The following is a 25,792-nucleotide window of genomic DNA, read 5'->3' on the forward strand; positions in this document are numbered from 1 at the left end:
CTAGGTTTTACAGGTAAATAAAAAACACAAGGCCTTATTTCTGTTTAAATGGAGTGACAGCAAAAAATGCTAAAAATTCTCCGGTACTTTGAGCAAGTTTTTCCCAGTAGTGAAGGGGTTAAGCAAACATATATACTTATACAAAATTATGTCAATTTGAGTAGTATATAAATAAAAATGTGATTATTATCTAATTTTCTTTAAAGGTGTTACCTTTAGCCCAACTACATTTTGAATTAAAAATCAAAAGTGCTCCCTGCAAACCAATATATATTCCCGTGTGGTCACCCCCTTAAATGGGGGACTTAAAGGGACAGTCAACACCAGAATTTTTGTTGTTTAAAAAGATAGATAATCCCTTAATTACCAATTCCCCAGTTTTGCATAACCAATACAGTTATAATTATACACGTTGTACCTCTGTAATTACCTTGTATCTAAGCCTCAGCAGACTGCCCCTTTATTTCAGTTCTTTTGACAGACTTGCAGTTTATCCAATTAGAGCAGTCTCCATGGTAAATTCACATGCATGAGCTCAATGTTATCTATATGAAACACATGAACTAATGCCCTCTAGTGGTGAAAAACTATCAAAATGCATTTAGATTAGAGTCGGCCTTTAAGATCTAAGAAGTTAGCATATGAAATTCCTAGGTTTAGCATTTAACTAAGAATACCAAGAGAACAAAGCAAAATTGGTAATAAAAGTAAATTGGAAAGTTGTTTAAAATAACATGCCCTATCTGAACCATGAAAGTTTTTTTTGGACTTGACTGTCCCTTTAAGATTTAGCTGAACATTCTCAAATGTCAAATTTGTAAAACACCAAAAAGGATATAATAATTAAATTCAGAAATCCTTTGTTTCTTCAGAGTATTGGGGGAGTAATTTTCAAGCGTGTTGTGTATACCTCTTTATCTGCTTTTAATCTCAAATATGGTCACCTTGAGTCGCGGATGCACGCTCTCTCTATGTTTTGATTTGCCAATCCCACTGTTAATGACCATACCAACATACAAAAATATATAGGCATCCTTTGTGGGTATATTGTAGACAAGTGCCTTCTAATTCAAAGAAACTTTAAAAAAAAAAATCTATATTCATAACATTCATCCTAAAATGTTAAACAGTCACTTTAACGAAAAAATATATGCAGCAAAATAATTTGGATACTTTCATGAAGTTAAAACCGTTACTCTAAAGGCGAGAAAGGCTTCAAATTTACACTATTCAATAAACAGTTCAGCAATATAATTGTCAGTTGATTGATTTTTGTATCAGCCAATAAGTATGTAAACTACACTTTTGTTCTTGAGCTACACTTTTGTTCTTGACAATCCTAAAACCAGTCAACACAGAGTAGATTTGCATAATCAACAAATGTAAGATAACAAGACAATGCAATAACACTTAGTCTGAACTTCAAATTATTAGTAGATTTTTTTTCTGACAATTTTAAAAACTGCATTTTTCCACTCCCCCTGTACCATGTGACAGCCATCAGCCATTCACAAATGCATACACACTTATTCTTGCACATGCTCAGTAGGAGTTGGTGACTCAAAAAGTTTAAATATAAAAAGATGTGCACATTTTGTTAATTGAAGTAAATTGGAAAGTTGTTTAAAATGGCATGCTCTATCTGAATAATGAAAGTTTAATTTTGATTGAGTGTCCCTTTAAATAAATAAATTCTTTTTTTTATGCTGCTGCGCTAGCTACTTTTTTAACTTTATTTAAGTTTAATCTTCTGTCCTGCTGCTCCTCTGCTGCCCTAGAGAAAATTCTGAACAACCACATGAAACAATTTCAGATAAATAAATTTAATTTAACTAAATTAATTAATATCAGATAAATTTTTACTAAAACATTTAGTATTTTTTAAATTTTACTGTGATGAACAATTTATCAGAATATTTTTTTTGTCTGTGTAGATCAAACTGGTTTTTTTTTGTCTGGTATGCAAACTGTTACTCATATATAAATATCACTTTCATGTCTCTGCACCCCTCCAAACTCACCCCTTGCTCCTTTTCCTCTGTAGATTTTATCTACCGCCCCAACAGCAACCACAAGGGGACACTATGGGGGAGATTTAATAAGCAGTGAATGCTGCTTTCTCCACTCGATATTTCCGGCTCGCCAAACTTAAGTTAAAGGGACATTCAACACTGCCCACAACAATAATCTATGTTTCTAAACTAAGTATAAAGAGCAAGCTTCAACGTTCCCCCTTTCTCGTACTTACTGCCTTCACTGTTCAATCCTCATCGATAACTTCAAAATTTGTCTCCTAATATGGCTGCTTAACTCCCCCCACTGTGACGTATAGCTCGTCTTCTTCAAACTAGCCGGCAGATATATCCCATTTCTCCTACTTCAATCCCAGCGCGTTCACGGACGTTAGCGCATGCGCGATACAATAGGAACATTAAAAGCGGAACCATAATAACCCAAGTTGTTTCCGTTCCGATTATCTTACTTATAGTACTCCATTACGTAATATAAGCGGAACGGAAACAACTTGGATTATTTTGGTTCCGCTTTTAGTGTTCCTAGTATATTGCGCATGTGCTAACGGCCGTGAACGCGCTTGGATTTCAGTCCGGGGAATGGACTCTCATTGGCTGCTAGTTTGAGAAAGAAGGCGAAGACGTCACGGTGGGGGAGTTAGGAAGACATGTTAGGACACCAATTTGGAAGATAACAATGACGATTCAACAGTGAAGGCGGTAAGTAAGAGAAAGGGGGCACCTTGGAGCTTGATCTTTTTATTTATTTTTGAAACATAGATTAATGTTGTGGGCAGTGTTGAATGTCCCTTTAAGAAGCAGCTGCTCCTTAAATTGCCCGCCACCTCTTAGGTGATTACCTGCAATCAATCCGTTCCTATCGTGATGACTGACACGCCCTACTAGCGGTCGATTGGCCGAGAATGTGCAGAGAGCGGCATTGCACAAGCATTTCTTGTGAAATGCTTGTGCAATGTTCAATGCCGACAGCGTATGCTGTCAGCGTTTAATAAATTGACCCCTGTATCTCTTCCTGTTTATATATTGTGACTTTTGTTCCAATTACAGTAAATATATTACATTATCAATCTGAGCATCTACAGAAGTATAAACACATCAATATAGTCATAAAATCTGATCTTTTATTGCCTTGTCAGGCACAATTTCCCTCACCAGTGTCCTCCAAATCTAAGAAATAAAGATTTTATGATCTAAACAAAATATTGTTAATATTTCTGCAGGACGCCTTATGGCTGACAAGACATTTTTGTTATATAAATGCCAGATTCCAGAACACAAACAAACAGTGCTCAGATGGTTAATTATTTTGATACATATATTTTCCTATTCCATTTTTATCACATACCTCAATTTGACTTAGGCGCTGTCCTTTGCGAGGGTTAAACACATAGCTTTGCTGCGCCGCTAGTGAGAAAATGACATGCTCTAACAAATAAGAACACTTTATTTTTTTGTGTGTGTAAAGTTACAAACAATGGTTTCCATGCAAAATGCTTTCCTAATGATTCCATAGAAAGTCACAAACTTTTATATGAAGTAATAGAAAGTTATATTTGCTTTCCAATCAAAGAAACCAACTCTTATATCAGTAAAAACGTATATTGTTTTTGACAAGAGACCTTGACGTGGTCCTGGGCTTAAACCGTTTGACCAAATGCAACAAACTCTTCCATTTTTGCTTTGAATCATGCTGTGTAAGTGCAAATGAGCACTAGACTTTCTGTGTGTTGTGTTAACTATATTGTTTTGTAATTTTCTCCATGGGCTTTGCACCCAAGCAGGTTAGGGGTTAACTGCCTGGGTTGCTAGGAGCTGTACAGCTGTCTGTAAGTATCCAGAGCTGTGGTTTAACAGTAACGTAGGATGTGTACCCAGTCCAGTTTGAGAGTGCATTCTATTTCCATGTTTTATATATATATATATATATTTATATATATATATATATACACTGACAATAGCAACAGGCAAGAATATTGTCTATTTTAAATAAAACCTTGAGAAAGGCCCAGGTGAGGGCCGAAACATTGGAAACTCTATCCAATGAATGGATATGTATTTCAAAGGAAATGACTCCTGAGTTTTGATTGGGAAATATCTATGTTAATGAAACTCTGGAATATAATTTGGGAATGTGTGCTGTTTTATATGAGTATATATTTATATATATATATATATATATACTGTCAATAGTAACAGGCATGAATATTGTTATTACCTTCCCACCAACAGTAGCTCTTTCTCGTCTGCATTATTTCGAATTTTCCTCCAGATATCCATAGTAAAGAGGGTGCTACTGCTGTTAAATATGGAGGTCAACGAAGACATAAGCGCTGCCATCATGACTGCAATCATCAGCCCACGTAGACCTATAGCCATTCACAGAAAAAGAGATTGAAGAGTGCACACATAAAAGAGATACAATTGCATGCTCTATCTGAATCAGGAAAGTTAGATATTGGACTAGATTAATTGACTCTTGTGACATTGCCCAAGTGCCTCATTGTAAAGGAGAGGTAGTGTTTTAATGCTCATGAGGGTATTAGGGTATTAATCTCAGTAATGTTTATTAGGGTTAGGAATGGAGTGGTTGGTGTATTAGGGTATTAATCTCAGTAATGTTTATTAGGGTTAGGAATTGAGTGGTTTGGGTATTAGGGTATTAATCTCAGTAATGTTTATTAGGGTTAGGAATGTAGTGGTTTGGGTATTAGGGTATTAATCTCAGTAATGTTTATTAGGGTTAGGAATTGAGTGGTTGGTGTATTAGGGTATTAATCTCAGTAATGTTTATTAGGGTTAGGAATGGAGTGGTTGGTGTATTAGGGTATTAATCTCAGTTATGTTTATTAGGGTTAGGAATGGAGTGGTTGGTGCATTAGGGTATTAATCTCAGTTATGTTTATTAGGGTTAGGAATGGAGTGGTTGGTGTATTAGGGTATTAATCTCAGTAATGTTTATTAGGGTTAGGAATTGAGTGGTTTGGGTATTAGGGTATTAATCTCAGTAATGTTTATTAGGGTTAGGAATGTAGTGGTTTGGGTATTAGGGTATTAATCTCAGTAATGTTTATTAGGGTTAGGAATTGAGTGGTTGGTGTATTAGGGTATTAATCTCAGTAATGTTTATTAGGGTTAGGAATGGAGTGGTTGGTGTATTAGGGTATTAATCTCAGTTATGTTTATTAGGGTTAGGAATGGAGTGGTTGGTGCATTAGGGTATTAATCTCAGTTATGTTTATTAGGGTTAGGAATTGAGTGGTTTGGGTATTAGGGTATTAATCTCAGTAATATTTATTAGGGTTAGGAATGGAGTGGTTTGGGTATTAGGGTATTAATCTCAGTAATATTTATTAGGGTTATGAATGGAGTGGTTTGGGTATTAGGGTATTAATCTCAGTAATGTTTATTAGGGTTAGGAATGGAGTGGTTGGTGTATTAGGGTATTAATCTCAGTAATGTTTATTAGGGTTAGGAATGGAGTGGTTTGGGTATTAGGGCATTAATCTCAGTCATGTTTATTAGGGTCAGGAATGGAGTGGTTGGTGTATTAGGGTATTAATCTCAGTAATGTTTTTTAGGGTTAGGAATGGATTGGTTTGGATATTAGGGTATTAATCTCAGTAATGTTTATTAGGGTCAGGAATGGAGTGGTTGGTGTATTAGGGTATTAATCTCAGTAATGTTTTTTAGGGTTAGCAATGGGGTGGTTGGTGTATTAGGGTATTAATCTCAGTAATGTTTATTAGGGTTAGGAATGGAGTGGTTTGGGTATTATGGTATTAATCTCAGTAATGTTTTTTAGGGTTAGGAATGGGGTGGTTGGTGTATTAGGGTATTAATCTCAGTAATGTTTATTAGGGTTAGGAATGGAGTGGTTGGTGTATTAGGGTATTAATCTCAGTAATGTTTATTAGGGTTAGGAATGGAGTGGTTGGTGTATTAGGGTATTAATCTCAGTAATGTTTTTTAGGGTTAGGAATGGAGTGGTTTGGGTATTAGGGTATTAATCTCAGTAATGTTTATTAGGGTTAGGAATGGTGTGGTTTGGGTATTAGGGTATTAATCTCAGTAATGTATAGAGCAGTGATGTATTTTTCCCCTATATTTAGGTCCCGCATGCAGAACTAAAAAAGACACTCTATTGCCCATGTGAATTATCTCCTCTCACGGTTGTGTCTCGCTATATCAAAGCTGACGAGAGTGTTTGATTTTAATATTTATTTTGTTTCCCATTAAAGGGACAATAAACACCTTGACATTTTTATATAAAATGTTTAATTATGCATAATAACTTTGCAATATACTTTCATAATTTAGTTTTTCCCATTTTCATGTAATTTAGTGTTGAAAATTGATAAATTTCTTATTCCCAGAACTATAAATGCACCTTTTTGACATCTCAAGGTTAACATTGCTACATACATGTCCCTAACTTGCTTCATCAGATAACAACTGCAAAACAATGCAATGAAAAAAAAATGTCTGCAGTGGTGAGAAATAATTTGAAGGAGGAACCATGAGTAAGAGATAATACTGCCTTTAAGTGACATTAAACACTTTGAGATGGTAATATAAAATGATAAATCGTATATATAAAAAAAGTCTGCAATAAACTTTCATTATTTATTTTGTCCCATGTTCCAAAAATTCTATTCTGAAATTGTGAGCTTTTCAGTTGCTGTTAGAAATGGAAGTCCAGAACACTGTTATATTCTACAACGCCATTGGCTGCAGACTTTAGTGACCTATTAATAATTGTCTCTAATTGGCCACAGCAGGGAAAGTAACCTAAGTTACAACATGGCAGCTCCCATTGTTTTATAGACAGTAAAACTTTACACTTATTATGTCAATATTTAAACAGCTAATTAAACAAAATTTATTTGAATGCATCATTCTATCTAGCATTTTTTTAGTACTTGAATTTTATGTAACTGTTGTCAATAAATTTTAATATATAAGAACCAGATATCCAGCGGGATTGATTATATCACTTAAAACTCAGGGCTATAGTGGATTTGATGAATGTGCGAACCTGTTACCACTTAAAGGGATAGGAAATCCCCCCAAAAAAATCATATTTAAAAACATCTCAAACTATACTTATTGTTCACAAATAACATTGTCAAGCAATTTTTTTTGTTTACCTGTAATTTTACTTAGAAATAATGTATTCTGCCAACCCGATAAATCGGCTCCCTAGTGTTATTACAGGGACTAATCTGGTAATTCTATTTTGGGTTATTTGTGCACAGTGTTTTTTATGACAAATTTTTTTAGTTTCTAATTTTTAAGGATATATACTGTACCTTTATTGGACCAGATTACGAGTGGAGCGCTAATTAACGCTTCCACTTGAACGTTAATTGCGCTAGAAGCAATCTCGTGCGCTAACCCGACATAAAAATATGAATATTTCACATTCCAATGTTCTGCACATAGCAAAATATGTTCTATTTATTTCTCTCTCTCTCTCTCTCTCTCTCTCTCTCTCTCTCTCTCTCTCTCTCTCTCTCTCTCTCTCTCTCTCTCTCTCTCTCTCTCTCTCTCTCTCTCTCTCTCTCTCTCTCTCTCTCTCTCTCTCTCTCTCTCTCTCTCTCTCTCTCTCTCTCTCTCTCTCTCTCTCTCTCTCTCTCTCTCTCTCTCTCTCTCTCTCTCTCTCTCTCTCTCTCTCTCTCTCTCCTCTCTCTCTCTCCTCTCTCTCTCTCTCTCTCTCTCTCTCTCTCTCTCTCTCTCTCTCTCTCTCTCTCTCTCTCTCTCTCTCTCTCTCTCTCTCTCTCGCTCTCTCTCTCTCTCTCTCTCTCTCTCTCTCTCTCTCTCTCTCTCTCTCTCTCTCTCTCTCTCTCTCTCTCTCTCTCTCTCTCTCTCTCTCTCTCTCTCTCTCTCTCTCTCTCTCTCTCTCTCTCTCTCTCTCTCTCTCTCTCTCTCTCTCTCTCTCTCTCTCTCTCTCTCTCTCTCTCTCTCTCTCTCTCTCTCTCTCTCTCTCTCTCTCTCTCTCTCTCTCTCTCTCTCTCTCTCTCTCTCTCTCTCTCTCTCTCTCTCTCTCTCTCTCTCTCTCTCTCTCTCTCTCTCTCTCTCTCTCTCTCTCTCTCTCTCTCTCTCTCTCTCTCTCTCTCTCTCTCTCTCTCTCTCTCTCTCTCTCTCTCTCTCTCTCTCTCTCTCTCTCTCTCTCTCTCTCTTCTCTCTCTCTCTCTCTCTCTCTCTCTCTCTCTCTCTCTCTCTCTCTCTCTCTCTCTCTCTCTCTCTCTCTCTCTCTCTCTCTCTCTCTCTCTCTCTCTCTCTCTCTCTCTCTCTCTCCTCTCTCTCTCTCTCTCTCTCTCTCTCTCTCTCTCTCTCTCTCTCTCTCTCTCTCTCTCTCTCTCTCTCTCTCTCTCTCTCTCTCTCTCTCTCTCTCTCTCTCTCTCTCTCTCTCTCTCTCTCTCTCTCTCTCTCTCTCTCTCTCTCTCTCTCTCTCTCTCTCTCTCTCTCTCTCTCTCTCTCTCTCTCTCTCTCTCTCTCTCTCTCTCTCTCTCTCTCTCTCTCTCTCTCTCTCTCTCTCTCTCTCTCTCTCTCTCTCTCTCTCTCTCTCTCTCTCTCTCTCTCTCTCTCTCTCTCTCTCTCTCTCTCTCTCTCTCTCTCTCTCTCTCTCTCTCTCTCTCTCTCTCTCTCTCTCTCTCTCTCTCTCTCTTCTCTCTCTCTCTCTCTCTCTCTCTCTCTCTCTCTCTCTCTCTCTCTCTCTCTCTCTCTCTCTCTCTCTCTCTCTCTCTCTCTCTCTCTCTCTCTCTCTCTCTCTCTCTCTCCTCTCTCTCTCTCTCTCTCTCTCTCTCTCTCTCTCTCTCTCTCTCTCTCTCTCTCTCTCTCTCTCTCTCTCTCTCTCTCTCTCTCTCTCTCTCTCTCTCTCTCTCTCTCTCTCTCTCTCTCTCTCTCTCTCTCTCTCTCTCTCTCTCTCTCTCTCTCTCTCTCTCTCTCTCTCTCTCTCTCTCTCTCTCTCTCTCTCTCTCTCTCTCTCTCTCTCTCTCCTGAGAGAGTATATGCAAAGTATATTGCAGAGTTGTTTTATTATATACAAGTTATAATTTTATATTACCATCTCAAAGTGTTTAATGTCCCTAATAATGTATGTATCTCTATGTTAAAGCCCTTTGCCTAGCTTTTTTTTCTGACACCTGAAACCTCATATCTTTGAGACTTTAAAAAGATTAGCCCATGACTAACATGTAGATGTATTTTTTAAAGTTTCATTAGTTTTTTAAAAAGTGACAAAATAAGTGTAAAGTTTTAGTGTCTATAAAACACTGGGAGCTGCCATGTTGTAACTTGTGTTACCTTCTCTGCTGTGGCCAATTAGGGACAGTTATACATAGGTCATTAGAGTGTGCAGCCAATGGTTGTGCTGGATTTAACAGTGTTCTGCACTTCCATTTCTAACAGGAACTGAAAAGCTCACAATTTCAGAATGGAATTACAGGCAAAGAGGACAAAATAAATAATGAAAGTATATTGCAGAGTTGTTTTATTATATACAAGTTATAATTTTATATTACCATCTCAAAGTGTTTAATGTCCCTAATAATGTATGTATCTCTATGTTAAAGCCCTTTGCCTAGCTTTTTTTTCTGACACCTGAAACCTCATATCTTTGAGACTTTAAAAATTTTGTGTGCAATATTTTGTTTAAATAATTTTTATTATATTGTGTAATTATGAGTGTAACTATACTTTGTAATGTACTTTTGATATGTTTTGTGCAACTATTATGTTAATAGAGCACTGAAGTAGCGGTAATCATTCAGCACCCTGGATATCGCTTGCTGATTGGTGGCTGCATTTAGCCACCAATCAGCAAGCGCTACACAGGTGTTGAACCAAAGATGGGCCGGCTCGTAAGGTTACATTCCTGCTTTTTCAAATAAAGATACCAAGATACCAAGAGAACAAAGAAACATTGATAATAGGAGTAAAATAGAAAGTTGCTTAAAATTTCATGCTCCATCTGAATCATGAAATAAAAAATGTATCCCTTTAAGACTTGGCTAATATGTTATTCTATAGCAACACAACAGAAATGTCTTTAACTGTTTTAATGTTTTATACAGGGATTTTTTGAATTTTTTTTTATTAATCCAGCTTTATTATCATTTGAAAAAGAACAATTAACAAGTAGGGATTTTTTTCCCCATTAATTAATTTGTTCTGTAAGGTCTTGTAAATCTTTGTCTGATGCCTGTATCCTTCACAGTGGTGCTCGTTCTAGGCGCTGAGAAGTGAACTGTTACTAGGTAGATACTGATCTATTGCAGCAAATTTTATCCCACAAGAAATTAAATTCATAAATTGGTATTATTAAATCAAGACCAAATGGATTCAACACACAGGGGAAGTGTTGTTTGGGCCCACGGAGCACTGCTGGTGAAATATGATGCTGATCCAATCAGCAGCTCTAGTCGCATGACTCAGATTTGTAACTAAAGTTGCTGATTGGATCAGGAGTAGTTTCCACTTAAGAACAGCAGTGCTCTGCGGGTCCCAAGTGGTTCTACTACTGGGTGTTTAACCCCTTTGCAGGAATTAGAGTATGTATTTTTTTTTACTATTACGGCCTTTTAAATAAAATAATCAATGAACTTGCCTATATTTTAAAGAACAATAATTGATTTAATTAAAAAGTAAAAAAAATGTTTAATTGATTAAATGTCAACAGCTTTAGCATGCTGATGTTAAATGACTAGTTTTTGTCTCACTAAACTGTGTGCAAGGTTATTTTATTGGATTCATTTTTTTGGATTTCATTGATTTGCTAGAAAACCTAAACACATTTTGTTCCACCTCCTTGCCAGCGCTACGAGATATATTTTACATAGGAAATTGGCATTCGTTCCTTACATTCACAAATAAAATATAAATCACTATGATCACCATCATAAAGTCAAATTGTATAACAATAATTGGAATAAAGTTCATGATGAAAATGGGTTTTATTCTCTTTATAATGTGGATTCCTATTTTATTAGCAAAAACTATGGGAAGGAAAACAAATTTAAATGATAATAAATATATACACAACCTCTGTGAGACACAAGGATTAGAGTAATAATATGAGAGTGTGCCCCTTTCTAGGCCAGAAATACATCCATACGCCCATGAGAACTTTCATTTGAAAGAGGAGACACTCCTATTTAAATGAGATGTGATGTGACTTTCTACAGGTCACGTGGTCATTGAAACAATGGTGAATATTTAATCATCTAAACACTAAAAGCATGGAGTTATACAAAATAAGAGGGCCTAACAAACCAACATTCTTTTGACATTCTATTATAAGCAGTAGAGTTGCTTCAGTTCTTTCCAACAAGGGGTCTTGTAATCCTCTAGATATCACACAGTAAAAGTAAAAATGGCAATTATGTAACAGATAAGATATTACTGTAGATGTAATTTTTTATTGCACTTCTATTAAATATGGTAATTTTCACTCACAAATATCTCTAAAAAGGTTCATGTAAACAATAATACTAATAAGCTCATAATCACATAACATGGAGAAACAGAGATACTCATACTGCAAATAGTGTCAGTGCTAACTGACAGTCTAGCATAGTACACTACTGCCATAAATAAATTAGTTTGTTTTAAGAGTTAGTGCACCAACTATCTATATAATTTGTTAGCTTTAAGGTGTAGTCATTTTAGAAAAGGGGTGCCCAAACTACTTAAATAAGGAATAAGGGGGTTAGTGATCTCATGTCAGAATTGTTATTAGTTAAAAGCAAAAACATATATGTCCATGGACGATAGATAGATAGAGAGAGAGAGAGAGAGAGAGAGAGAGAGAGAGAGAGAGAGAGAGAGAGAGAGAGAGAGAGAGAGAGAGAGAGAGAGAGAGAGAAAGAAAGATAGACCTAAGATAGACTTAGAGAAATTAAAATCAAATTAACACATTGAGGTTTGGAACAATAACAACTCATGTGCAGAGAAGTGGGGCACTCCCTGTATTGCAGATAGGAAGAGGTAAGGGGGCTTGATGACCTCACTGTGCCCCCCTGGGTATTAAGTTGATCCTTGTTGCAATAGACTGGAGGATCAACTAGATAATTCTACATTTCTAAGGTATAATGCTTTCAATAGTACAAAGGTTTATTGTTCAAGCAGGAAGTGAATATAATTGAAGAAAATTAATTTGGGTTTCTAAATCATCTCATCTATGAAGAATGTGTTGTAATAAGGGACCAATTCATTTTAATTCATAGTTAGTTATATTGCTAAAATCAAGGGAAATAAATAGTCATAACTCACTGTCAAACAATATAGCAGGCTACTTACCACTTGGCATGAGTTCGATGACCAGCTTGGGGTAAGCAATATTGGAGCATCCAACTTCAGCTCCGCAAACTTCAACACAAACCTCCGGAACTACACACCCAACCACATCTGCAATAAGTAAAGTATGGTAGCATGAGATAGATTACAGAGTGGACCTATGAATTTCATTTACATCATTTGTTTAAAGTAATATTAAATTCTAAATGAAACTTTCATATAGACAATGCAATTATAAACAACTTTACAGTTTACTACCATTATCAAATTTGCTTAGTTCTCTTTGCATCCTTGGTTAAAGAGTAAAGCTAGGTAGGTACAAGACGAGCAGCAATGCACTACTAAGAGCTAGCTGGTGTTTGGCTGTTGAATGTATAAGACTCTTTTCATTGGCTCATCGGATGTGTGTAGCTAGCTCCCAGTAGTGCATTGCTTTTCCTGAGCCTAACTAGGTTTACTCTTCAACAAAGCATAACAAAAGAACAGAGAACATTTGCTAATAGAAGTAAACTGGAAAGTTGTTTACAACTACATGCTCAATCTGAATCATGGAAGTTTAAAGGGACATTCCAGCCAAAATTGGAATCCACATGGATGTATTTCAGTTTTGAATAGAAGCCTTTTTGTAATAAACATGCATTAGCAAACATGCTTCTAATAAAAGTTATAGCTGTTTCAAATGTGCATTTAAGTATGCACCGTGCACCAGCATTTTAAACACAGCGCTTGCTCAGAGAGCCGAAGGTTCTTGTACCATCTGGTAATGACTCAATTTGTTAATTGCTGACATAATACAAGCCCCACTGTCTCTCTGAGCAGCTGCATTATGTAAAATGCTGGTGCACTGAGAATATCTAGCTCTGCTTCACATGCACGTGCAGAGACAAATGTTAACACTAAAACAGTGATACATTTTACTAGAAGCATTTTTGCCAGTACATATATTGAAAATATGTTTCTATTCTAAGATGTAACATCTATGTGCATTTACATTTTTACCTGGATGTCCCTTTAATTTTTACTTTACTTTCACTTTAAGAAAAAGAAAAGAAAAAGCAATACATTCTTTACCCACTGCTGTGTTAAAATAAAATACTGTATTGTAAAATGTAAAGTGATAACTTGAATATAAAGAAAGAAAACTGTCACTCACAGTAGTAATTAGCTTGCACAGTGTCCGTGTTATCTATGAGCAGCCAGCTCGGCCCTCAGGAGAATGCCTTTTCTTTGAATTGCTTCACTAAGCAAATTTGAGAAGATTTCAAAATGTAATTTAAAGGATTACTTTCTGTTATAATTTTTAAGACAAACAACTAACATATTAAAGTTAATAAACATTAATTAAAACCTACTGACCTATATTTTCTCCAAAACGAAGTTTCATAACGTTCTAAAAGTTATATCTTTTATTCGCCGATGATGTCACGTTATCCTGCCCACTATTTTCAGAACTGCATGTTCAAAATACTTAAACCAATAACTTTGTGTTTAAAGCACCATTTTGAAACCTAGGTATTGTAAACGGATTGGTACAGAGCAAAGGATACCCACGGAGTGGGTTTGGAAAACAATTAAATTTGCAGACAAGATTTCTGATATACGGTAGAGATATGTTAATGAAATGCTATTGATAAAAAGCGTATTTGGGGTAGTTAGTTAGTAACAGGCATAGAAAATATTTATTTACAGTGGCCCTTTAACAAACCTCCTTCTTCAAAGGCCCTAATGAGATCACTTGCCGGAGCACTAACAGGTCGTACTAATAGAAAGAATTGCAGGTGTTAATCATTAAAGTGATGGTAAATACAAGCGTATAACAAACACTAGGATTTATCATCACTAAAAACAAAGTGAAGGTTAAATGATCAGGCATGTAAAAAAGGGTGCTAAACTTACCCTTTCTGTGCCATTGCACAGCGCTAAACTCAGCAGCTCCGGCCGCCCACAGCACATCGGTCTTCTACCAATGAGGTAATGTTTGAACCTCTGAACCAATAGCAATGCGTGTCAACTGACAGGTTTCTGTATGCACACACAGCTATTGGTTTAAAGGGGCAAGCAGCACCTCATTGGTAGAAGACCAATGTGCCATGGGCGGCCGGAGCCTCTGAGTTTAGCGCTGTGCAATGGCACAGAAATAGTGAATTTAGCACCCTTTTTTACAAATTTGATCACTTAACCATCACTTAATTTTTAGTGATGGTTTAACAAACGCTCAGATTTACCATTACTTTAAAGTTAGATACAACTCACATGTGTGCTAGGATGTTTTACTTTGATTTAAAGGGATACTAAACCAACATTTTCTTCTTTCATAAACTAAAAATGGGCTGGCTCCTAAGCTTTACATTCCTGCTTTTTAAATAAAGATAGCAAGAGAACGAAGACAAATTGATAATAGGAGTCACCTAGAAAGTTGCTTAAAATGACATGCTCTATATTAATCTAAAAAGAAAAAAATGGGTTTAGTATCCCTTTAAATATACTGGGCTCCATTTATCACTGTGAATCATGTCTGCCACACCTCGCTGCGAGCAGACAGCATACGCTATCCACATTTAACATTGCACAAGTAATAATATTTCTCAGTGTTAAATAATGAAGTTTAAATATAAAGTATCGACTGATTACAATATTTTACTACTATTTAAAAAAATAATCAAATAAAACCAGTTGGTTATGGTGGCCTCAGACTTTGTGGACTATTAGATAGATAGATAGATAGATAAATATTTTTAATAAAAAAACACTGAAGTACATATAATTCCCTAACATGCCGCCTGCACAGCAATACGCTCTGCACTGCACTCTAGAACAACGTGTCTCTGACAATAAATATCCTGTAAACTTATACGAACCTGAGAAGGAATTTTGATTCCAAGGGTTTTTGGCATTGCTCTATGAAATCTTTGTTCCAAATAACAAATCACAGTCTAAACTCTGAGCACAGATTATTCACCAGCAGAACGTTGTTTGTCTGTTAAAGTAAAATGATTAACTCCATCTCTGCTGGTTAAAGTTAAACGGCTTAGTCTGAAAAATTTGCAGAGTTCTCCCCATGATGAGGTTGGAAAATGTTTCATAAATAATTATAAAGTGATAGTAAAATATATTTACCTATTTAATATACATTATAGTTCATATTCTCCAACTGACATCAAAGAGCATATCTAGAATATATTGGGGCCCTTGGGCAATATGAGACAAGTCTATGTACTTTTTATCTATCTATCTATCTATCTATCTATCTATCTATCTATCTATATCCATATATCAGCCTATTGGACCGATTTACTAAGCAGTCACTGCTGCTTATTCCACGTGAGCCTTCAGCTCCTTAACTCATCGGACAGCAATCATCCCAATCAGATACGATTGGGATAATTGACACCCCCTGCTAGCGGCCGGGAATCTGCAGGGGGCGACATTGCACAAGCATTTCACTAGAAATGCTTGTGCAATGTTAAATGCCGACAGCCTATGCTGTCGGCATTTAGCGATGTCCGTCCGATATTTGGTAAATCGGCCCCTATGTATCTACCCATTGAACAATGTGTCATTAAGAATGACTTGTGCACAAAACTTGTATTTCTTATTAGTTTTAAAATAATTGTTTAAAGGAACATAAAAGCCAATTTTTTTCTTTCATGAATCAGATAGAGAATCCAATGTTATACAACTTTCTCATTTACTTCTATTATCAAATTTTCTTTCGGCTAGATTACGAGTTGTGCGTTATGGTAAAAAAGCAGCGTTAAGAGGTCCTAACGCTGCTTTTTTACGCCCGCTGGTATTACAAGTCTTGAAGGTTTAGGGTCACGGCACATTTCTTTGGCCTTACCGCAAAACGACTTCCGTAAACTTCGTAAAGTCTTTTTTCTATGGGACTTCCATAGCGCTGATATTACGAGTCTGTCCTGGGAGGCCAAAAAGTGAGCGGTACAGCCTACCTTGTCAAGAGTCCTAACGCATTTAAAAGTCAGTAGTTATGAGTTTTATGGTACAACGCCGTAACATAAAACTCATAACTAAAGTGCTAAAAAGTACACTAACACCCATAAACTACCTATTAACCCCTAAACCGAGGCCCTCCCGCATCGCAAACACTATAATAAAAATTTTAAACTCTGCCGCTCCGGACACCGCCGCCACCTACATTATATTTATGAACCCCTAATCTGCTACCCCCAACATCGCCGACATCTACATTATATTTATTAACCCCTAATCTGCCGCCCCCGATGTTACCGACACCTACCTACATTTATTAACCCCTAATCTGCCGCCTCCAACGTCGCCGCCACTATACTAAATGTATTAACCCCTAAACCTAAGTCTAACCCTAACCCTAACACCCCCTAACTTAAATATAATTAAAAGAAATCTAAATAAAATTACTATAATTAACTAAATTATTCCTATTTAAAACGAAATACTTACCTATAAAATAAACCCTAAGCTAGCTACAATATAACTAAAAGTTACATTGTAGGCATGCAGTCGGCTTCCGGTAGGAGGAGGAGCTAACAGGTGCACGAGAAAGTGGCGTGCTACCTGTCGGAGCTCATCGAAGAACTAACCCCAGCCAAGGTCCGTTGTTGGAGCGCTTTCGTTTGCTCCCTAGGACACGACCCTACCTCTACCAGGGTTTGGCTTGGAAGCACCATAATAGCCGTCCACAGGCTCACTCGCTAGAGCCACAGACGAGGTACTGGATACACGCTCATCATACTCAGATGAGAACGGTTCACAATTGCCGACCAAGGGACAAGGCCCAGTAGCCCATAAAGCGGTCCAGGCGCTGGAGACAAGGCATACCCTAAGGACGCCCCAAAGGTCAAGATTTACCGGCTCTTGCTCCCGCCGGCGGGCGGACAGAACAAGTGGGCGGTTTGCAGCGAGGGGCAAACCCACAGTGAGTGTAAGCACGCCGCGGTCTCACAACAGCTCAGGCGCACGCTGTGGGCTTTCCTACCTGACATCTCAGCTCTTCTATTCACCGGAGCTCGACCGAGCTGCATCAAAGAAGTACTGCAGCTTTTCTATCATCATCTCCCAGGTCTGGGTAATGCATCATGGAATAACCGGGAGAGTTATCTATGGACGCTGAGTAGATATGCCGCCTGCTGCAATACAACTGCGTGGCCTTAGGGTAAGATCTCCAAAGTCTTTATAACAGTATTTGTTGCCCTAAAAGTGACTCTGGCTGCTTATTTCTTTCAAGAGTGACATTGACTGTCTATATCGGCATTGCCGTATCCTCCATACTATACCACTTAGCCTGTGTAAGGAAAGCTATGCTCTGTGTTGGCTTTGCATATGAACACTCTGCTTGATACCTGCCTACGTCTAATAAGACACTTCAGTTTTCAGTTCTCTGAAGGATACTCAATATACTACAGACATTACATCTGCCTACCAGCTGTAAAGTCGGTATTACTGTAAAAGTACCGGGCACTCTATATTTGCAACCAGAGTTATAGTTGCAATATAAACTTTTGGTCTGTTTTACATTTTATTGGTATTAGTCCCCTACCAAGCAGGGACTCTCAAGGATAACTGTGATATATGCAACCAGTCTGCTGCCGATAACCCTTAAAGAGGTATCTGTGAAATACATCCTGGCATTAAGGTCTGCAATATCTAAGCAGATAACACTAGCCTACCAAAAGTTGCAGTCTGCACGGCTAGAACTTGCAAAGCCCACAATCATTTTATATTATTACTTGTATTTTTGCCTTTCCATCTGAGTTATCTACATCTGAAACCTATACAGATGTATGTTTAGACCTACATCAATATTGCAGGTTTATACTGTTAGGCACTCTATTAGTGTTAAGCAATGATGTCAAAAGGCTTATAAGTGTTTTTCTTTCTCGCTAGGAACAAAGAATATAAAACAGAAAAATAGTGTTTCAATCTATATCCTGCTATTCCCTAGAGCTTATAAGCAAGCAAGCGAAACTTATATTGCTGGCTAGGAATACTAGCAGTTGCTACTTAGTATGGCAACTCAGGTCTCAAATTTTCCTGTTATTAGTGTTCCTTTTTGAAATTTGCAACAGTGTGCGATATGAATATATAAGGTTAAGAATATTGTAATGCCATTGTTATATTTGTTGCAGAATATTGCCAGCTAAGAAGGGGAATGTATGTTGATTCAATGTAATTTTGTGCCATAGGGTCTGATCAGATTAGACAACAAGGATATGTAACAAGGTGGTAAAAGAGCTGTCTCTATTTTTTGCAAAAATCTAACCATAACCCTATCTAAGTATGAACTTGAAGGCATTTCTTAAATAAGAGAACCCCAGATCTTCTGTTCTTGTGACTACTTTTACAACACATTCATTTCAGGGCCTGGTCACCAAACTCACATAGATTATTGCTCACTTTTTTCTTATTTTTAATATACACTAAAATATGTTCTAGATATTTCCCCACCTGGGGACATACGTCACAAACACTCAATCTCTTTAAAAAAAAAAAAAAAAGCTAAGAGCTGTCGTTTTTTTTTCTCTATTTGTTCTCACTGCCCTCCATCACTTTTTTTCTTTCTTTATTTTTTGTATGACCTACTCCTGCCTTGCCCTCACTAACACGAGAAATCTATGGAAAGATTTCTCCTCCCGCACAGCACACCACCTCAGACCATGCCCCCAAAAAGTAAGGACAGAAGACCACGTATATCTGATATTATGACTGAAAATAGTAGTGAAGGCTTAAGCCCAAAGACAGACTTACAGCCCTTGATCACCCAACTTAGTGATATTTTCCTTCCACAATTTGAACATATCAAATGTCAAATCTCTAGCCTGTCGTCAGAATTAAAAGTATTTGCTAACAGACTTTCAGAAGCAGAAGACAGAATCTCAGAAGTGGAAGATATAACTAATAATCAGTCCCTAAAAATCTCAGAATTAGAAAAGAAAAATATAAGCCTGACTGCCAGGCTAGATGACCTTGAGGACCGCTCAAGGCGGAATAATTTAAAAATCATAGGCGTTTCTGAGTCAGAGCATTCTAAAGACCTATTACATTTTGCCGCGACAACACTGCCCCAAGCTTTAGGGGTAGAATATTCCCAATTACCAATACCGATAGAACGGGCTCACAGATTGGGTCCTCCTAGAAGCAGAGCAAATGGTAAAAACATACATAGACCAATCCTGATAAAGTTCTTAAATTTCCAAGATAAAATAAGTATGCTGCGTTTATATAGGAAAACAGATAACTTTCACATTGAAAATAACAGAATTTTAATATTCCAAGACTACTCTGCTGATGCTGCTTTCAGGAGGAAAGAAATGGCCCCTTTCTGTACCAAGCTAATCAAAGAGGGTTTTTTAGCCAAATTAGTGTACCCTGCAAGAATTATCATAGAAGAAAAGGAAGGCATAGTTAGACTAGACAATATAGAAGAAGCTAAAGGCTACTTTAAAGACCACAAGCTAACACTTACATGAGGACTGGGATAACTATAAAATAGAGAGTATCTGTGTTTTTTTTAGTTAGGGCACTACTGTTCTTGTTGACAATGGAAATGCTGTATAAAGATTTAGAGCTAAGAATGTTTTTGCCTAAATCAACTTATAGGCTGCCCCTGCGGCCAAAAGTGTACCAGGTTTCGCTTCGCCTGATAAGGTTTTTGTTGCAAATAATCTCTGTTTGCAATTTTCTTTCTGTATCCTTTTTTTTTTTTTTTTTTTTTCTTCTCTCCCTCTTCCCGTCTCCCCTCTCCCCCCTACCCGTCTGCTTTAGCTCGCCCCTTAAACTTATTTTAATCATGCTACAATATATTGATTAGATGAAGGGCAATATTAGATTGTTATCTTGGAACGTGGGTGGCATCACCTCCCCAATCAAGAGGAAAACTATAGTCAGACAATTGGGTAAGCATAACCCTGATATAGCCTTAATACAAGAAACACACTTAAAGCAAGAGGAAGTTATCAAGCTCAAATGTAAATGGGTGGGAGAGGTGATTGCCACCCCTTGTTCTAGAAGGAAAAAGGGAGTAGCTATCTTGTTAAATAAAAAACTTACGTATAATATTATAAGAGTATCACTAGACCCTGAGGAGAGATGGGCCCTCCTTGAGTTGCAGGTCGAGGATTTCAAAATGGTGATCTGTAATGTCTACGGACCTAATAAAGCAGACCCCACCTTCTGGAATAGTTTAGTCTTTATGCTAACTAATTTTATGGATCAGAATATTGTTCTAGCGGGTGACTTTAACCTAATACCATCAGAAGCCTTAGACAGACTTAGTTCTAGGAACTCCACTTTCTCGTGTCAGAAGGCCAAAATATTTAAACACATATGTAAAAATTTGAAATTACATGATATCTGGCGCCTACAATTCCCTGATACGAGGTCCTTTACCTGCAACTCGAGGACCTACGGCTCCTTATCACGTATAGACTTTTTTCTGATTTCCAGCTCCATGATTAAATTAGAGACTCAAACTAAGATATTTGATATTCTGATATCTGACCACGCAATTATTTTCCTAGATATACATTTACACCCGCCACAGAGAAACAACAGAAATAATTTTTTCTTCCCAAATTATTTAGTGAACAATCTGGAATTCAATAATTGGTTAATACACAAATGGAAATAATTTGTTTCTTTAAATAGATCATACAGAGAAAAAACTGAAATATTTTGGGAAACCGCAAAGGCCTATCTGCGAGGTGAGATTAAAGCGTATATGATTCTAAAAAAAAAAAAGTTGCAGCGGAGGGAAAGTCAGCTTTCTAACCAGGTCCAAAACGCATATCGTAAATTTATAAATAATCCCTCTAGGAGATTAAGAGATAAATACAATGGGGCCAGAACAGAAAGGGATATCTTTATTAAACAGAAAGTCGCTTGGGAAGAACTAAAGTTAACTGCTAAATATAAAGGCCAATATGGGAAGTCTGCTAAGTTTCTAGCTAGATTAGATAAAGCAAAGAAAAAATCTAACGTAATAGAGGCTATCTATGATGGGACAGAAAGAGTAACAGATCAATCTAAGATTCAAAATGTATTCTTTCAATTCTATCAAAATCTATATGCTGCGAAAGAAATAAATGCCAATAATAAAGTCAACTTTTGGCATAAAATTTGCCTTCCTAAATTAGCACAAGAAACGGACACAGATTTAAATAGCCCAATAACCCAAGAAGAAGTAGCGGAAGCTATTAAAAATGCTAAATTTAATAAAGCCCCGGGCCCAGACCAAATTCCGGCAGAGATGTACAAAATTCTTAAAATGGAGATAATAGATGTCTTGGTACAACTATTCAATGGTTATTTTATTGAGGGGCAAAACATGTCAAAATATTTCTCTGAGTCTACAATCTCACTGATACTGAAAAAGGGCAAATCGCCACTAGACCCTAAGTCATATAGACCTATCTCACTGCTCAATCTAGACTATAAGCTATTAACTCACATCATGGCTAATAGACTGAAAAAATGCCTAGATCCTATTATACATCCTGATCAGGTGGGTTTTATGCATCAAAGATCCCCAACTAAAAACACACGGAAAGTAGCATTATTACTAGAATATTTTTGGAATAAACTAGCGGAAAAAAGAATAATCAACCAAGATATCGCGATAATAACAATAGACGCCGAAAAGGCATTTGATGCTATAATATGGGACCATCTGTTCACCACGTTAGCGCAATTTGGTTTTACAGGGCAATTCCCCAAATTTGTCAAGACTATATATGACCACCCGAGGTCGAATATACTAATTAATGGTAGCTATACTGCATATCTTACATTATGTAGGGGGACGAGGCAAGGCTGCCCACTCTCTCCGTTACTATTTAACGTGGCTATAGAACCACTGGCTATAATGCTACGTCAAGAGCTTCAAGGAATTAGGCTCGGGGAACAAAAATCTGTTCTATCTTTATATGCGGATGATCTGCTCCTATACGTTAAAAACACAAAGAAAAGTATACCACAGGTTTTAAAAATTATTGACTTGTTTGGCTCTATCTCGGGCTATAAAATAAACGCTAACAAGTCTGAAATTCTATGGGTTAATAAAAATAAAAACAGTTTCCAAGAACATCCCTTTCAAGAATCCCTTAGTATTAAATATCTAGGAATATATTTCCATGCTGACCCCAAACAATGGTACAGACTTAACTATGCTCCTTTTTTTAAAAAAACCTCAGAGAAACTTGTACAATGGAGCGCCTTCCCTATCTCTCTATCTGCCAAAATAATGATTATTAAGTCTATTCTATTTCCCAAATTGATGTATATTATGCAAAACATGCCGCTCTTTATTTTGTCTCACGACAATAAAAGGTTTAACTCAGAATGTGCTAAATTTATTTGGAACAATAAAAGACATATGTTATCCATAGCCAAACTCACACCAAGACTGGAAGGAGGAGGCTTATCTTTCCCTGATATCAAAAAGTATAACTTGGCTATATTAGCCCGTGTCGCAATTGATTGGCTATCAGAGACTAGCTATTTCTCACTGTTATCTATAGAGGAAAATCTGTGCGCACCTTTCTCTCTTAAAGCCTTATTGCATTGCCCGACGAAACAATTACCAGACCATATCAAACACTTAAAGACACTATCCAATATTATTGAAGCATGGCAAAAGTTAAATACAACGATCAAAGTTAATTTCGAGATTTCCCCATTTCTCCCGATACAAGGTAACCCACAATTTATGCCTGGACTATCCCATGAAGTCTATAAGACTTGGAAGCACAAAGGTCTGCTTTATGTAAATCAATGTTTAAATAATATGTCTCAGATAAGAACGTTTGAGGATATTGCTATAGAATTTTCTCTATCTAATAAGAATTTCTTTGCTTATCTTCAGATCAGACATTATATAGCAGGAATTAATAGATTAAATCCAGACGCGAATGGGTGGGGGGAAGTTGAAAAATATATAGCAAGCTATAAGTCAGGCAAACATAGCATAGCTCTTTTATATAAAATTATGCTGGATAAACAAGCCCAATTGTTTAGGGATAATCTAGTCCAGAAGTGGAATGTTTTCTTTACGGATCTTTCAGCAGAATCATTAAGCGCAAGTTATAAATGGGTGCAAGGCGCGAATATCCCGTTAACTTGGAAAGAATCACATATAAAATTACTCAACAATTCTTACCTGACTCCAGGGAAACTATCTAAGTGGTACGCGAATTCTGCAGAAAAATGCCCAAGATGTAATAATTCTTGTGCAGATATTATTCATTGTTTCTGGAACTGTCCCAAAATACTCCAGTTCTGGAGAAAAGTGGAATTTTGGCTTAATAAGGCTTTAGATGTTAGGTTAAAAATCCAAGCTAACCATATCTTTTTTCTCTACAACATGGACCATAACAGAGTTAACACTAACCTTTTTAACACGGCAATTATGCTTGGTCGTAATCTCATATTAAAAGGTTGGAAGAATAGAAAAGCTCCTACAATGGGCTGTTTTATAAATACGATACACGCCCAGATAATTTTTGAACAGCTGAATATAGCTCCCTCCGAAGAGAAAAGGGTCAAAACTTTTTTTATGAAATGGTTAAGAGTTATATTGTCCTATCCACTTGCTAGTCAGTTTTTACTTGTTCGTAACTTGCGCAGATCGGAATTTTTTGAGACACTAATTCTTTCAAATGTTTTCCCAAATGAATGGTATTGATATATACCTAGTCTATAAAAGGGAAGGAAGCGGAAATGAATAGCCTGTCCCAGGTTTACAGTGAGTGGAGGTCGAGTTAAGAATCTAAAGGGAGGTGAGGGAGGGGTGAGAGGGGAAACTTATTCTTACTTTTTTTTTTTTTTTTTTTTTTTTTCTCTCTTTTTCCCTTTTTTCTCTTTTCTTTTTTTCTGTTCATTATATCTATCATAAAACCCCTAATTTGGTATGAAATATAGCTATTGGAATTTCACAGAGATACTTTAAAAGTCTGCACCTACATAGACCTTGTACTGATTTCAAATGGTAATAAGATATGTATAAATCGCTGACTGTATAGGGATGTGGTGAAATTGTCTCTATCTGTTACATAGTATTGTATATATAAGAATGTCGCATCCGCTGGATTGTTTTTTTCTGTGTTTTTCTTGTAATCTGATTCTCTGTGTTTGCCCTGTTATATGAAGTATATACCGAATTGGTCAATAAAGATAAATTTAAAAAAAAAAAAAAGTTACATTGTAGCTATCTTAGGGTTTATTTTTATTTTACAGGTTTTTATTTAGCTTTTATCGTTAAAGCTAAATAAAATTACTATAATTCACTAAATTATTCCTATTTAAAACTAAATACTTACCTATAAAATAAACCCTAAGCTAGCTACAATATACCTAATAGTTACATTGTAGCTATCTTAGGGTTTATTTTTATTTTACAGGCAAGTTTGTATTTATTTTAACTAGGTAGAATAGTTAGTAAATAGTTATTAACTATTTAATAACTACCTAGATAAAATAAATACAAAAGTACCTGTAAAATAAAACCTAACCTAAGTTACACTAACACCTAACACTACACTATAATTAAATAAATTAAATACAATTACCTAAATTAAATTAGCTAAAGTACAAAAAACAAACAAACACTAAATTACAGAAAATAATAAACAAATTACAGATATTTAAACTAATTACACCTAATCTAATAGCCCTATTAAAATAAAAAAGGCCCCCCAAAATAAAAATAAAAAAACCTAGCCTAAAGGGCCTTTGGCATGGCATTGCCCCAAAGTAATCAGCTCTTTTACCTGTAAAGACAAAATACAAACAACCCCCCCAACAGTAAAAGCCACCACCCACACAACCAACCCCCCAAATAAAATACTATCTAAAAAAACCTAAGCTCCCCATTGCCCTGAAAAGGGCATTTGGATGGGCATTGCCCTTAAAAGGGCAGTTCGCTCTATTGCAGCCCAAAATCCCTAACCTAAAAATAAAACCCACCCAATACACCCTTAAAAAACCTAACACTAACCCCATGAACATCGACTTACTGGGAGAAGTCTTCATCCAAGCCGGGCCAAAATCCTCAACGAAGCCGGGAGAAGTCTTCATCCAAGCCGGGTGAAGTGGTCCTCCAGACGGGCAGAAGTCTTCATCCAGACGGCATCTTCTATCTTCATCCATCCGGCGCGGAGCAGGTCCATCTTCAAGACATCCGACGTGGAGCATCCTCTTCATCCGACGACTAAAGATGAATGAAGGTACCTTTAAGTGACATCATCCAAGATGGCGTCCCTTAGATTCCGTTTGGCTGATAGAATTCTATCAGCCAATCGGAATTAAGGTAGAAAAAATCCTATTGGCTGATGTAATCAGCCAATAGGATTGAAGTTCAATTCTATTGGCTGATCCAATCAGCCAATAGGATTGAGCTTGTATTCTATTGTCTGATTGGAACAGCCCATAGAATGCGAGCTCAATCCTATTGGCTGATTGGATCAGCCAAT

General features: G+C 36.7%; 1 protein-coding gene across 1 annotated transcript in view; it reads right to left on the reverse strand.

The window, feature by feature from the left end:
- Positions 1–25,792, reverse strand: part of SLC5A10 (solute carrier family 5 member 10) — a 519,796-nt gene that overhangs the window by 198,694 nt on the left and 295,310 nt on the right. Inside the window, exons 10-11 of the mRNA XM_053694330.1 lie at positions 12,333–12,440; positions 4,249–4,399 (exon numbers count right to left, since the gene is read on the reverse strand). Of these exons, the coding sequence (XP_053550305.1) occupies positions 4,249–4,399; positions 12,333–12,440 (259 nt within the window). The remainder of the gene's footprint in view (positions 1–4,248; positions 4,400–12,332; positions 12,441–25,792) is intronic.

The sequence above is a fragment of the Bombina bombina genome, chromosome 11 (genome assembly GCF_027579735.1).
Source record: "Bombina bombina isolate aBomBom1 chromosome 11, aBomBom1.pri, whole genome shotgun sequence".
Taxonomy (NCBI): Eukaryota; Metazoa; Chordata; class Amphibia; order Anura; family Bombinatoridae; genus Bombina; species Bombina bombina.